This window comes from Bos indicus x Bos taurus, chromosome 6 (assembly GCF_003369695.1).
Source record: "Bos indicus x Bos taurus breed Angus x Brahman F1 hybrid chromosome 6, Bos_hybrid_MaternalHap_v2.0, whole genome shotgun sequence".
Taxonomy (NCBI): domain Eukaryota; kingdom Metazoa; phylum Chordata; class Mammalia; order Artiodactyla; family Bovidae; genus Bos; species Bos indicus x Bos taurus.
The window spans coordinates 116871245-116886421 of NC_040081.1; the positions used below are offsets into that span (position 1 = coordinate 116871245).

General features: G+C 60.2%; 1 protein-coding gene across 6 annotated transcripts in view; it reads left to right on the forward strand.

The window, feature by feature from the left end:
* Positions 1 to 15177, forward strand: part of GAK (cyclin G associated kinase) — a 47881-nt gene that overhangs the window by 16643 nt on the left and 16061 nt on the right. For all 6 annotated transcript variants that reach the window (XM_027545273.1, XM_027545279.1, XM_027545276.1 and 3 more), the window contains 10 exons: positions 511 to 636; positions 1544 to 1633; positions 2795 to 2930; positions 3148 to 3260; positions 4801 to 4858; positions 6171 to 6294; positions 12740 to 12789; positions 13259 to 13407; positions 13728 to 13850; positions 14645 to 14778. In XM_027545273.1, coding sequence (XP_027401074.1) covers positions 511 to 636; positions 1544 to 1633; positions 2795 to 2930; positions 3148 to 3260; positions 4801 to 4858; positions 6171 to 6294; positions 12740 to 12789; positions 13259 to 13407; positions 13728 to 13850; positions 14645 to 14778 — 1103 coding nt within the window. The remainder of the gene's footprint in view (positions 1 to 510; positions 637 to 1543; positions 1634 to 2794; positions 2931 to 3147; positions 3261 to 4800; positions 4859 to 6170; positions 6295 to 12739; positions 12790 to 13258; positions 13408 to 13727; positions 13851 to 14644; positions 14779 to 15177) is intronic.

A 15177-nucleotide genomic window follows, 5' to 3' on the forward strand; every position in this document is an offset into this window, starting at 1 on the left:
CTGATTCTTCCCTGGCAGCGGAGGAGGAGAGCCCCCGTGGCGAGTGGGCTGGTGGTGGGGCCCGGGGCCCAAGCTGCGGGCAGGTCTGTGCCCTCCTCTTGGGAGGAGAGTCCCGGTCCCTGTTTGATGCGGATTTAAGGTCTCATTTATTCACAGTTTCTGAATAAGAGGTCTTCTCTGTATTTTCTGTCGGGTTTCTTCCTCAGTTATTAATGTGTTTGGTGACTTTTAAATGGTATGTTAGTTTTTTTCATTTTTTAAGTTTTCTAAGGGTTCTTATTGTATATATCCTACATTACTAGGTTATGTTTGATCTGTGGTGGATTTTAACTTTGTTTATCTGAATGTCCCATTTTAAGGTACACACACCGATTTTGGTCAGAAAGGAGTGTCCCCTTTGCCCAGAAGACCCCCGGCCAGTCTGCCCTTCGGGCCCTGCCTGCCTGGCTCTGTGCTGTCCATAGCGCAGCCTGCAGCCCGGCCTCACAGACCGTCTCCTGAACTTTGTAGGTTGAAAACTTACTGCTTAGTAACCAGGGGACCATCAAGCTGTGCGACTTCGGCAGTGCCACGACCATCTCACACTACCCAGACTACAGCTGGAGCGCCCAGCGCCGGGCCCTGGTGGAGGAGGAGGTGAGTGTGGCTGCCGGGACACCACCGCTGACCGTGCCTGCCCCGGCTGGCTCTTCCCTTGCTTTTTTCTTGATGTAGCAAAGCATGCAGCATAAAATTTCCCACCGTAACCGTTTTTAAGCATGCAGTCCAGTGGCCCTGCGTACATCCACGTCGAAGTGCAACCATCACCTCCGTCCATCTGCAGGGCTTTAGTCATCCCAAATGTGGCGCTTTAAAGCATCACGTAAAAACCTGTATTCAGGGTGGTTTGGCAGTTAACCACAGGAGCCCCCCGGGAGACTGGTGGGCGAGTTCAAGCCCGTGTGAACAGCAGGTGCCACTGAGTGGGCACAGACGCCCCCAGGCAGGGCGGCCGTCTGCATACTCACACTGTGCTCTCGTGCTGGGTGCACGAGCTCGCAGACACGGCCCCAGAACGCGCAGTGGCAGAGAGCAGCTCGAGACGAACAGGCAGGGCCACCGCAGGCAGCGCCTACTCCCCGTCGCCGCTCTGCACACTCCCTGGAGACCGCGCTCCCTGGGGAGCACCCGCGTCTCAGAGCCGCAGACGCGTCCTCTGCCTGCGGGTGGGCAGTGAGCCCTGGGGCTGGTCTGTAGCTCGCCCTGGGGCTCTGGGTCATAGCGCCTGGAGCAGGTCCTGAAGCCTTGCGACCCCTGCCCACCACGCACCCTCCTCCGCTGTCGGTGGTTCACGAGGACCCCTGGGCAGCGCTGTCGCGGTTGCCGATTCTTCGCGTACATGGTGCTGGTCCCGTGTGCTCAGCATGCTCCGGGGCCCCCGTGCAGAGCCTTGTGTGACCGCCCCGGCCAGGCCTCCTGACCGGCGCCAGGCCCTGTGGCCCGGGATTGCCACAGCAGCTGTGACGGGCCTGTGCCTTTTCCTCTGACACATTCTCCTCTCTAGATCACCAGGAACACGACCCCCATGTACAGGACGCCGGAAATTGTGGACTTGTACTCAAACTTTCCGATTGGCGAGAAGCAGGACATCTGGGTAAGGTAGCTGGCCTGTGTCCCTGGGCAGCCTGACTGGCCCCCCGGGGCCCTGGGTGAGGCTGCGACCGCCCGGCCCTCGGCTTCCCTTCCTCTTTCTTGGCTCTTCCTTTCCTTTGGTGGTTCTTTCTCCTCTTCTGCGGCCCTTGTGACGCTGTTAGTGGACAGGCGCTGACGGCAGGGTGCTGAGGGGTGGAGGCCGGTGTTGCCTAGGCCCAGCCCAAGACAGGGCATTCCTGCATGCCTGGACCTGAGCTCACATGGTCCGAGCCCCTTTGTCGGCCAGGGTTCACAGAGCCACAGTCTTCGTGGCCAGCGCTGGGCCTTCCGGATGGCCTTGCAGCTGTGCACTGACCTGGTGATGCCGGAGCTGTGAGGGGGCCCGAGGCCCAGGGTCTCAGGAGGAGGTCAGGCCCGTCGTCTAAGACACGTCCCGTCGGTGTAGGGCGGCCCTGTGCACGCTGAGCGGGGCCTGACTGAGCAGGTGTCTGCTGATCCCATGGTTCAGCATGAGGGCTTGGAGCTCGGGGAGCACTGCTCCTGCCCATCCGGGGTGCCCTGTGGCCTCCCTGGTGCCCTGAGAGCAGCACTCGGGGGCCCTGAACCCCCCCTTCAGGGCTCCCATCCAGGCCCATCAGGCCCGCGACCCGCGGCACTGCCGTTGGGGGGGGAACCCTGTGCTGGTGTGTGGAGACTGGTGGACACGCGTGAGCTGGTCGACCCCAAGTGGACACCTTCAGCCTGTCCCAGCCCAAGGACCGCATGCATGAGCTGGAAGGCGGGCCTTGGCCTGGTCTGGGCCCCACTTGCCCCTCACCGTGCCGGACAGTCTGGGTTCCCTGTCCTCCTGTGGCAGGTGCCGTGCTGGAGGCAGGGAGGGGACACTGACGTTTGGGTGCAGGGCTGGCAGCCCCTGACTCGTCCTGGCGCTCAGCTCGAGCCCAGAGGAGGCCCTGCCACTCGCCCTCAGAACGGCCACTTGGCAGATAGATCCCACCCTGGGGTAGGAGCTTGGTGTCTCGAAAGGACCTCATCAGAGAACGGAGGGTTGGGCTTTGTTGGCTGCGCTGACGTGGCTGATCTCTGCGCCCCGTGAATGCGGACCATGGCCAGCGGGCAAGGCATGGCCGGACAGAGCCGGCAGGCCTGTGTGTCTCCACAGGCCCTGGGCTGCATCCTGTACCTGCTCTGCTTCGGGCAGCACCCCTTTGAGGACGGAGCGAAGCTTCGCATCGTCAACGGGAAGTACGCAATCCCTGCCGACGACACGCGGTACTCCGTGTTCCACAGCCTCATCCGTAAGTCCCAGCGCAGCATACCCCACTTGAGCACGTGTCCTGAGTGGCAGCTTCTGCTGATCTTGTTCTTCACTTCGTCCTTCCCCGCTTGCTTTTAAAATCAGTAGTGTAAGCAAGACACGGGCCTCCAGGGCCCCCTGCCCTGCAGAGCAGGGGGTGCTGCTTGCCCGGGGCCCCAGCCCGGCCGCCCTTAGGATGAGCTCTGCCTCTGCCGTAGGTTCCATGCTCAAGGTCAACCCGGAGGAGCGGCTGTCCGTCACCGAGCTGGTCAACCAGCTCCAGGAGATCGCGGCCGCCCGCAACGTGAACCCCAAGTCACCCATCACTGAGGTGGGCCTCTACGCGCTGCTCGCGACGACGCTGTCTGTGTCGCTTTAGAGCCAGGGGGTCCGGCTCCACTCGGCTCTCGCGGAGGGAGGCACCCCCAGGGTCGCCTCAGGGGCAGTGTGCCGCGCTGTGGGGTTCCTGGAGCCAGGAGACAGAGCTCGGGGCGGGGCTCAGAGGTTCAGAGCAGGTGAGGTTCAGAGAGGCCAGCAGCGAGGAGGAGAGGGTTGCTGAGGCAGGTCGGCCTGGGCTGCCCCGTGGTCTTTCCAGAGAACCTGGGCACCTGGGTGGTTCAAGTCTAGGGTGGTATTTGGGCCCAAGATCCAGGGGCAGCCAGCCTGCGTGTGCCCCCGAGGACGCTCCACAAGGAGGGCAGAAGTGCCCAGGGAAGGACACAGGTCTCTTCCGCTGGGGCTCACAAGCACATGCTGCTCTCAGTGTATCTAGAGCCAGGGACCCGTGGGCCAGACAGCAGCCCATCCCTACACCCACTGCCTAAGGCCTTGTGGGAGAAAAGTCAGCAGGTCCTTGGGGCAGCGTGGGCACACCAGCCCCGGTGGACTCAGACCAGGAAAGCCACCAGGCAGGAGGCTGGGCTGATGGATAAGCAGGAGCCCATGGGGAAGGGATCAGGAGAGTCAGAGGCTCTGTGTGCCGCGGCCCGGGCCCGGCGCCTCTGAGCACATTCCCTGTGGCCCGGGCCTGGCGCCTCTGAGCACGTTCCCCGCGGCCCGGGCCTGCAGCCTCGGAGCACGTTCCCTGCAGCTTCCGAGGTGGTGTGGAGCCTGCAGTCCTACCAGGAGGTGCTCCGTGTCTTCGGGAAGCTGATGAAACAACAAAATGAAGTTTTTGATTTCTGACTAAATGACACAGTTGAGCTAAGACACGTGTGCCTGACGCTTCGTGGGTGTTATTTTTAAGACTGTTTAGAGCATTCCATTTATCACTGACCACTTTCAGAACATCACGTACCACAGAGACCATAATACAGTGTTTCTTAAGTCTAATGTGACGTTAACCTGAAAGCAAAAATGCTCTTTGAAACTCTATAAGAGGCTTCAAAGGAAGCGTTGGGTAGCTTGTAGAGAGTGGACACGGAGCTGCAGTTGCTCTGGGCGGGTGAGCGTGAGGCCGGCTCTCGAGTGGGTTCGTCTGGGCCCGTCACGGGGTGCCTCGTGTCTCCAGGGCGGTTGTGGTGTTAGGATGGCAGCTGGTGCGGCCTCGGGCTCAGCCCACAGGACCCGCACTGTGCTCTGTGGCTGCACTTCGTGGCGGTCATCCTGCCCGAGCCTCCACGGGTCCCCGTGCTGTGTCCTGTCGACGGCAGGGCCTGCAGCCTTGGTGGCTGGGGTGGGTTCACGGCTACTGCCTGTGTTGTGAACAGAGCCGTGTGCCTCGGCGGCCCCAAGGATCAGCCCTGGGGTCCAGGACTCGTCGAGACCCTGGGGGGGTCCTTGGTGGTTCTGTAGTGAGCCAGGTGGAAGAGGGTGGACTCTGGGTAACGTGTCCCAAGCGCCTGGCCTGACCTGAGTTTGCACCTTTCCAGCTCCTGGAGCAGAATGGAGGCTATGGGCACGCGGCCCCTCCCGGCTCCACGGGCAGCAGTGAGTATCCCTGGGACCCTGGTTCACGGTTCCTGAGCTGCCCTAAGACTCAGCAGGGCTGCCCTTTGGTGAGGCTCAGGACTGGCGAGGGGGCCAGAGGCCGGGCGCCTGCTGTCCACCCCCTCCCTGCCATCGGGCAGCCTGGGTCCTTCGAGCCCCAGCCTCGCCCGAGGGGCTCTGGGGGGCCTGTGTTTGGGCTGCCTCAGCCTCGGGCCCCTGGGGGACTGGGCAGCCACACAGGTCTCCGGCGCACGTGGCCCCCGCCCAGTGAGATGCGGGTGTGCCTTCAGGCCAGCCCGCAGTGACCCTGGGGGTGACCCCGGAGGTGGTGTGTGAGGGAGTAGAGCGGCCGTGTGGGGCCCACAGGGGCAGCGTCTGCTCACCATGAGGCGGACTCGGGTTGGCGGTGGGCGGGAGGCCAGTGGACTTGGCTCACAGCTCAGACGTGTTTGCTGAGAGGGTTGCTCTTGATCTGGTAGTTAGCCTGGGGGTTCTGGGGGCCGGTGCAGCCAGCCCTGAGTGCAGCTGGCCTGGAAGGTTCCAGACACGCCTCTGCCCCGTGTCTCCAGGGCCATCCCCACCTCACTGTCGGGGTCATGTTGCAACTCATCGCCTCCAGGGCTGATACTGGCAGCTGGCTGGCCCGTGTCCTGGCTCCTTGTCCACTAGTGTGGCTCTGGCTCAGCTGCCTCCCTGGGGTGCAGTGTTGGGGGCCACCTCGAGGTGCCTGGACAGGCACCCCACATGTGTACGAGATGCGGGGCAAAGGGTTGGCGTAGGTGTCACACATGCGTTGCCACCGGATCCAGAGGCCGCAGGCCCCCCGCACGGGAGCACGTGGACCCTCCTTCCTGTCCTCAGCCCGAGTTATGCGTTCACGACCGGGGTGCAGCTGCGCCCTGGACCCTGGTCTCAGGGCCTTCCTGTGCCGCACACAGCCCTGCTCCTGCCCCCTCCCCTCCCCACGCACCTGCAGCCTCCGTCTCTGGGTGTGTTCGTACCTTGTGTCCCAGCCTGGTCACCCCCGCTGGGCTCCAGTGTGTGTTCGTCAGAGGCGGGGTCCCGTTGGTGCCCAGCAGGCAGTGGGAGTGAGTTGAGTGAATGTCTGGGACGTGGGAACAGCCTCACGCACCCAGAGGCTCTGGCCTACTGACGCACCCAGGTCTTGCTCTGGGCTCACTTCTACCCACTTCGTTCCCGTGCCGGGGCATGGAGCACAGGTGGCCGTGTGGGGGACGCCTGGCCCCAGTGGAGGGACACGCAGGCCACTGCGGCGCCCGGAGCTCTGCACAGGTCTCTCTCTGCTTGGCAGGTCTGGTGGTCACTGAGTACGAGCAGCCCTATGGCGGGTTCCTGGACATTCTGCGTGGGGGCACCGAGCGCCTCTTCACCAACATCAAGGACACCTCCTCCAAAGTCATCCAGTCCGTTGCCAAGTGAGTTGAGGTTGCACAGGCACGCGGGTTCTCTGCTGTGCGAGTTTTGAAGCCTTGGGTGCAGACCTGCTTCCAGACGTGCAGAACCCGCACTTAGGGCCGGGTGAGCGTGCGTGCTCAGCGTCTGCTGGCCCCCACGCGAGCTCAGGCGTCACCACTTTTCTGCCCTCGTGCTGGAGGGCGTGTGTGGGAGACTGTACACACTGGCTCCGGGCCGCGTCTCTCCTGAGGGTGGCCCTGTCCACGGAGACGGCAGCCACGCACGCAGCCTGCAGTGCCATCCTCCAAGTGATCATGGCTTTGACCAGGGAGCCCCGGAGAGTTGGGTTCCGTCTGACCTGTGCCCGCCTTGTTGGGACGGGGCGGGGGGGGGGGGCCTGCGTGTCTGTGCTGTGAGTCGCTGCGTAATGCAGCCCCCACGTGGCCACGGAGGCCTCAGGCTTGTCTTCTCTGTGCTGTAGTTACTGTTGTATATTCCCAGCTGCTGGGGACACAGGCAGGGGCTCACGTGCTTTGCATGAGTGTGCGTGCACGAGTGAGTTGGCGTGTGTGTGCGTGCTGTGTGTCCTGTTGGTGGACTCGGTCGCGCCCCAATGCTTTGCCTCTGACGTGACTGTAGAGATGAGAGGAGCTCGGTGTCTGCCCAGTGCAGGCTCTGGCCTGGCAGGGTGCCTGCTTGCTCCTGCGCGGTGCGGCCCTTTGTGGTGCCCGGGCTGCACCTCGTCTCCAGCAGGAAGGTCAGAGGCACGTTTGTCTGTCTGGTACCTGGCTCCCCAGAGTCCTGGTCCGGTCGTTGCAGGCTGCACGGGTGTGAAGACCTGAGGCCCGGGCGGGGCGTGGGCGGGCGGAGGGCCCTGCTCGGGGCCTCGCTGTCAGCGTCTGTGCTGCTGCGTCCCAGCGGGGGCTGACCTCGCCTGTGGCAGCTGCTGTCCCGCCTGCAGCTGCCCGTCTGCTGCCACGGTGCCCGTGGCCGCACTCACTCCCTCCTGTCTTCCTCCCAGTGGGGTTCATCGTGGGGTCTCGGGTGGACCCGGCAGGAACAGCAGGCCGACAGCAGCCAGCAGACTTGAGAGAAGCCACTGGGCCTTGCCGAGGAGAGAGGAACCGAGTTCCCACGAGGCTGAGGTGCGCGCCTGTGGGCCAGCCTTGCTGGCAGCCCGTCTGCGCACCAGGGCCAGGCAGGTAGCCGCCTCCTGCCCGGGTTGCCCCGGAGCTTGTGAAGCTGGTTAAGGTACTGGCGTGAGCACACTTGCCCAGGGGCTCTGCTGAGGCCTGGCGCAGTGATGGCCCTGGACTGCGGCCTATCACCGCGCTCCCTGCGACAGGGCCAGGATGGGGTGGACGGGGCCTCAGGTCCTCCCTCAAAGCAGGGAAGCCACTCCCCGCACAGGCCAATACCGGATGTGGGGAGCCAGCTCAGGACGCTGGCTGGGAGAGGGGCATCCCTGCGGCCACTGGCTCGCAAGTGTGTGGGGAGTGCACCCTGGGCCTCGACCCCCAGGCAAGCGAATGGTCCCCAGGGAACGGCCTTTGTTCTGTGGGTCAGACGAGCATGGCAGCCACGATGCTTGAGCTTGCCAGGGGCTTCCTCTGGGTTTGGCACAGGATCCAGTCAGGGCCTGGTGACAGGGCCCCTCCAGGGCCACTCCGCTCCAGTGCTGCAGGCGAGACCCTTTCTCGGGATGTGCGGACCCACCCTGTGGCCTCTGGCTCGCAGTCCTGATCCTGAGCTCCTGCCCATCCATAGTCTCTTGTCGGTCTCTCAGCGCTTTTAGGCTCAGGCCCCTTACGTCCATGAGTCCCGGATCCCACACGCCAGGTCTGCACGGCCGCCTCCACCAGGCGCCCTGAGTCCCCAGCGTGCTGGTGCCCTGGCCCCTCACAGGGGCAGCAGGGCGAGCGGCTGGGCTGTGCAAGCCGCTCCAGCAGTGAGCATCCTGTGTGGAGCCGCGGCCTCTGGGCCTGGGGTGCAGCCCTCCAGCCGCATGTCCGCGTGGACTGCTGCTCCAGGCTTTGCTCTGCCTCACGACGGGTGCTCCTCTCTCCGCCGACTTTGTGCCACATGCTGTAGACTGCGCATGTGGTGAGCGTGGCCAGCGCTCTCCCCCGCCTGCTGCCGGCGTCGCTCGGGCACAGTCTGCGCATGCTCCCTCTGCGGCCTCCACCTTCTGCCCTGGAGGTGAGCAGCAGACTGCAGTGGGGACGCCGGCTGTCTGTGAGTTTGGGGGGTTTACATTTCAGAGGTCATGTCGCTGCTTGGTTCGTCTACAAATTCTTTGCTTTAAAGATGAAAATCCTGACACTGTTGCCACAGATTTTGATCCCAAAATTCGCATGTAAGTTACCAAAATTGCCAGCAATGTTTTTAAAAATAAGAACAGAGACAAACCTTATTTTATGTCAATTTTTTTCAAGCATCTGTTGTTAGATGTGTTTAGACTCACCCATGACATATACTTAGGTGGGGTGGTATAAAACATGAGCTGTGAGTCTAAAGAAAATAACAGATTAATGAGTTTATGTTAAAAAGAAAAAATTGGTATCTCATCTAATAACAGCAAGATACAGTAGGTCTGATCTGTTAACAGATCTGATCATGAAAAGCTGTTTCTTAGGAAAAGCTGATAAACTACAGAGAGATGTTTTTATGCCACCAGAGCAAGAAGTACATCTTAAATGTGACCAAAAGCATGTAAGCCCTGGAGAAGTCGTTAATAAATTAACTTACTTAAAAATTCTCTGTTTGTTGAAAAAGCACGTTTCTTTAACAAGAGAATGTGGCAGTGGGTTGGGAGTAAATACATTCAAACTGTGTGAGTTATGACTGGTATCCATAGGGTTATAATGGGCTTCCCGGGAGGCTCAGTCGGTAAAGAACCCATCGGCAATTGCGGGAGACTGGGGTTTGATCCCTGGGTTGGGAAGATCCCCTGGAGAAGGGAAATGGATACCCACTCCAGTATTCTTGCGTGGAGAATCCCGTGGACAGAGGAGCCTGGTGGGCTGCAGTCCATGGGTCACAGAGTGGGTCATGCTGAGCGACTGAGCGCCTGAAGGTTAATGGCTGCCCAGGTGGCGCTGGTGGTAAAGAGCCTGCCTGCCAATGCCAGAGACAGAAGAGACGCGGGTTTGGTCCCCGGGTTGGGAAGATCCCCTGGAGGAGGGCATGGCAACCCACTCCAGTACCCTTGCCTGGAGAATGCCACGCACAGAGCAGCCTGGCGGGCTACAGTCCACGGGGTCGCAGAGAGGTGGACACGACTTAGTGACTAAACAGCAGAATGAAGTATGAATAACACAGCAGGATGCTCAGTTCCGCGTTACTCGTGGACAGCATCGTTGGGTTGCCTGTTGTGACCCACTCTGACGATCCGTTAGTCGGTGTATGTCGGTCAGGGGTGTGTGAAGGGCTTATTGGCACACAGGCCAGCCTCGCTTCCCTGCGCTTCACACAACAGGTCTGTGCCAGCCCCACGTCCACGAGTCTGTAAGCGCCTTTTCCCAATCTGCTCGCTTTGTGTCTCCACGTCCCGTTTGGTAGTTCTTGAAACGGTTCTGATGTTTCGTTATCATTGTACTTGTATCTGTGATCAGTGAGTGGCCTTCGGTGTTACTGCGAGACCCACTGAAGGGCTCGGACGACAGTTCACATTTTTTAGCAATAAAGTATGTTTAACTGAAGGGATAGCACTGTCTTTTGGGCATAACACACTGCAGGTTAACAGACCCCAGAGTAGTATGAACGTAACTAAGACACTCTGGGAACCAGGGTGCCCACACGGCTGGCTTTGCTGGGTCCTGGCTCACTGCAGGGGACTGGAGCCGAGCCCGCCATGTCTCCACAGCACCTGGGGTTGGATTAGTAGGGATGAAGCACAAGCTGGAATCAAGATTGCCAGAAGAAATATCAATAATCTCAGATATGCAGATGACACCACCATAATGGCAGAAAGCAGAGAGGCGTGTTGATGAGCATAAAAGAGGAGAGAGTGAAAACGCTGGCTGCAAACAGTGTATTAAAAAGCAGAGACGTGACTTTGCTGACAAAGGTCCCTCTAGTCAAAGCTGTGATTTTTCCAGTAGTCACGTACGGACGTGAGAGCTGGACCATAAAGAAGGCTGAGTGCCAAAGAATTGATGGTTTTGAACTGTGGTGTTGGAGAAGACTCTTGTGAGTCCCTTGGACAGCAAGGAGATCAAACCAGTCAATCCTAAAGGAAATCAACCTTGAATAATCATTGGAAGGACTGATGCTGAAGCTCCAATACTGTGGCCACCTGATGCGAAGAGCTGACTCCTTGGAAAAGACCGTGATGTTGGGAAAGAGTGGAGGCAGGAGGAGAAGGGGATGACGGTGGATGAGATGGTTGGATGGCATCACCGATGTGATGGACATGAGTTTGAGCGAGCTGTTGGTGATGGACAGGGAAGCCTGGAGTGCTGTAGTCCACGGGGTCGCAAAGAGTCGGACACGACTGAGCGCCTGAACAACAACTGTTTTCTAGTCCTTGTTGCTTTCTTGTTTTTAGTTTTTGGTTTTTTTTTTCCTTCCGTTTCACAGAGGAGAAGTCAGGGACTATATCCCCAGTCACTGTCCCCGTACAGTTCTAGATCGCAGCTGGCCCTCAAGAAGAACAAATATGAGATCTGAAAGGTGAAAGAGAATAAGAAATCTTTATTTCCTCAGAGCAGTAGTAACCAGACGTGCAGGCTGAGATCTCACAGCAGCTTCCCAATAAGCTGATGAAAACTATGCTTTGTGACTCTGCAGTGGGAGCTGGTGGTTCTACTTGAGCCTTTTCTATGATCCCATTTTCTCTCCTTGCTCACTGCACCACTTATACGCCCTTTCTTTGCTGACTTCAGTGGTTGCCCTGGCGCGTGCAGGCACCAGCTGACGCAGGTCCGCTTTCAGATAGCACGCTATTCCTTCCAGGGCACGGTGTGCTTCCTGACTCCACAGAAACCATGCCGCCTCCCTCCTGTCCCCACATCACTGCTGTTCATGTCTCCTCAGTTCTCGAGGACAGTGTCTCGGGACACAGAGTCCTGGCTGGTGGTTTTTCTCCCAACACTAAATATCTGGCTTCACTCCTTGCCTGCATGGTTTCTGGGGTGAAGCCAGGCGTAATTGTTATCGTAGCTCCCCCAGAGGTAAAGTGTCCCCTGCCCCAGGCTGCTTTCAGGATTTTGTCTTTACCTTTGATTTTTCTGGAAGTTGAAACTGACATGCCCTAGGGTAGTTTTTCTGGCATTTGTCCTGCTGGGTGTTCTCTGGGCTTCCCGGATCTGTGGTTTGGTGTCTGACGCTGATTTAGATAAATTCTCACTTAAAATGTATGGCGTGTTTTCTGTTCTCCCCTCTTTCCTCTTTTTTGGGGTCCCCGTTACGTCACAGGCTCACCACACAGGCCTTGGATGCTCTCTGCTATCCCCCAGCCTGTGCTTTTGGGCTTTCGGGGATTCTGTTGAGATCTAGCTCAGAGGTTCCTCCCCAGCCACGTCCAGTGTACTCAGCATCAAAGGCAGCCTTCTTTTCTGCTCAGGGCCTCCGCCTTGCGTTTCCTTCTGGCTCTCCCTTAGAAGTTCCACCTCTGCTCACTCTCTGTCTGACCCGCACACTGCCAGCTTTCCCCGTCAGCACCCTCAGCACGTCAGCCCCAGCTGTTGCTGGTTTTTACGGCTGCTGGGTCTTCCTTGCTGCGTGGGCTTTCCTCTGTTGCGGCGGGGAGGGCTGCCCTCTGGCTGCGGCACGCAGGCCTCTCGCGGGGCTTCTGCCGTCCCGAGCACGGGCTGCAGGTTGTGTGGGCTCAGCAGTCACGGTCCTGTTCCCAGAGCAGAGGCTCGGTAGTTGTGGCGCTTGTGATGCGCGGTCTTGATTCCTCCGTGGCATGTGGGATCTTCCCAGATCAGGGATTGAGCCCTTGTCCCCTGCAGGCATGTTCTTACCACTGAGCCGCCAGAGAAGCCCCAACCCCAGCTGTTTAAGTTCCCAGTCTGGTAACTCCAGCCTCCCTGCCATGTCTGGTTCTGACGCGTGTTCTGTCTCTTTAGACTGTTTCTTGGCACTCGGTGCCTTGTGATCGCTTAGCCGGACATGACGCACCACGTCAGAAGCTCTGTCTTCATTTTTGTCGTCATCTCTCTACCAAACTTCTCTCAGTGTCCACCTTTAATAGTGAGAGGATAAAGGTCCTTCCTGTCGGGCCCTGCCTCCCCCTCGTGGTTTATAATTTCTCCTTCGCCTCGTGGGTAGAGGACACTGCACACGTGCACATGTACACGCGTGTGCAGTCACCCAGGCCCGTGTGTGCACACTGTCGGGCTGCAGCCTGAACCCTGCAGCCTCTCAAGGACTCGCTTCAGTTTCGGCTCTCATGAGTTAATCGTAGAAATTTCCTTTGCTCACTTAAAATAACCAAGTTCCCTTTGCTTTTAATCCCAGCTATGCGAAGGGAGATCTGGATATTTCTTACATCACGTCTAGAATCGCAGGTACGTTTGCCAGCGTTAGCCATGAGGATGTCTTCTGGTTCCTTCCTGTCTGGTGATGTGTGCCAGGTGCTGGCCTCGGGCGTCTGTCCGTGTGTCCAGTGTGCCTCCAGGCCCTGCAGCCGGCAGTCCTGTGTCAACCCAGGACCCCAGTCAAACCCCCTCCCTGGTCTGGAACGTTCTGGAAGGCTGAGGTCCTGAGGGAGGTGATGCGAGGCCACACATACTGTCCAGACGCTTGGAGACCCTGTGGTGCTTTGGGCCGTGTAGAGGCCGCGCCTCAGGAGGGCCTTGGGGACCCCAACCGGGGATCCTTGCGGATCTGACGCACGGCAGGGCAGGGTCTAGGGGCCTCTGATCCCCCTTCTCAGGACCACCGTACTGACGGGCCAGCAGCCGCGAGCAGTGGGGCCTCACACGGCTGACCTTCCGGCCCATGGCTGGAGAGGCTGCAGGGGCTCCTGTCTTTCAGTCATGTCGTTCCCGGCGGAGGGCGTGGAGTCGGCCATCAAGAACAACATTGAGGATGTACGGCTGTTCCTGGACTCGAAGCACCCGGGCCGCTACGCCGTCTACAACCTGTCCCCGCGGACCTACCGGCCCTCGAAGTTCCACAACCGGGTGAGCAGTGGCCTTGTGCCGATGCTTAGGGTCCACCCTGAACGCCGCCTGGGGGTTGGAGGGCGGTTCTCAAGGATCTCTGAGCGTCACTGAGCCCGTGGTGCCTCCAGAGGGAACACAAGACCACGCAGTCTATGCTGTCACTCGGCCCGTGGACGCTGTTCACAGTGTAGAGACTGAGGCTGATGCAGCAGTCTGCAGCTCTGGCCATGTGCGCCGGAGCCTGGCTCCCGAGTCCTGCTGCACACCTGGGGCGGGCAGTGTCGGGTGGTGTGGGGAGGCCGTGTCTGCACCCCGCTGGCGAGCCGCCCTCCCTGCAGGTCTCCGACTGCGGCTGGGTGGCCCGGCGGGCCCCGAGCCTCCGCAGCCTGTACAGCCTCTGCAGGAACATGCACGCCTGGCTGCGCCGCGACCCTGGCAACGTCTGCGTGGTGCACTGCATGGTGAGCGGGCCAGCCTCCCCAGGCACTCAGGACAGAGAGGACCTCTAGGCTCCCGGGTGGTGGCACTGGGGGTGAGACGAGTGACCGTCTGGGTGGGCTCTCCCGGGGCTCCTCGCTGAGCTGCCCCACCTCCAGCGACACGGAGCACCAGCTGCCCGCTGTTCCTGGCAGTGGCTCTGCTTGGGCCTGCGGCCATGGCCCAGTCCTGGTGCCCCAGGGTGGGTCCTGTCGTTCCAGGGCGGCAGACCTTGGAGGGAACAGCGGCTGTCGGGGAGGGTCGGGGGCACAGGCCCTGCACCTGCCGTGTCCACACCTGGGCCCCCTGGCAGCAGGGCTTCTGGCAGAAAACCGTCCTCACAGTGGTCTTCCTGCCTCTTTGGTGGAAGACGGTGGGTCCCCTCAGGAAGCACCCGTGTGCGGAGGCTGGTCTGCCTCCTGGGACCCTGTGTCTGACCCCCTTCTGGGGCTGAGGATTTGTGGACATCTTGTCCAGTGGGGTACTTGCTGGAACCTGCCCTTGGAGGTCAGCACTGCCATTCTGGTGTTGGTGACGTCAGGCAGGAGTGACGATGGGGAGTCATGAGGGTGCCCGTGGGTGGCTGGGCACAGAGGTCGGGTGGGGACTGTGAGCATGTGCAGTGTGTGGTCTGCCACCTCAGGCCTTCTCTGGAGCCCTGCATCCCTGCCTCAGGTGGGGTTTTCTTAGCCCCTCGAGGAGCCTTGGCCTTAGGCAGAGGCCATGACCGTCCCGGGGGAGTGAGCACTGCCCGTACGCGCCCCATGCTCTGTCCTAGGACGGGAGGGCGGCGTCGGCCGTGGCCGTGTGCTCCTTCTTGTGCTTCTGCCGGCTCTTCAGCACCGCGGAGGCCGCTGTGTACATGTTCAGCATGAAGCGGTGCCCACCGGGCATCTGGCCATCCCACAAGAGGTATGGTGTCTGCCATGGGGTGTGGGGGTGGCGTCGGGGGCACGCAGGCCTGTGGGTGCAGTCTGGTGGCTTCACTTCCTGCCCACCATGGCCCTTGAGCAGTACCTCTGTCCGTTCCTGGCACCTGCTTTCCCAGCGTCGTGGCCTCTTGCTTGGTGGGCAGGGGCACGTGGCCTGCTGGCTCCATTTTGCAGGTGGAGTGGCGTTTGGGGGCTCTCTGGCCACACACGAGGGCAGCACCCTCTCTGTGCTGTGTCAGCCACATCAGGGTCTGTGAGACACGTGGGTTTCCAGGCTGTCTTTGCTGACTTACATGAGATGGTTTCCTGGGTCTGCATCTGGGTCTTGCCCACCCGCCGCCTTTCTGGGGCCACTGCCTGCACCCAGGACAGCTTGCCT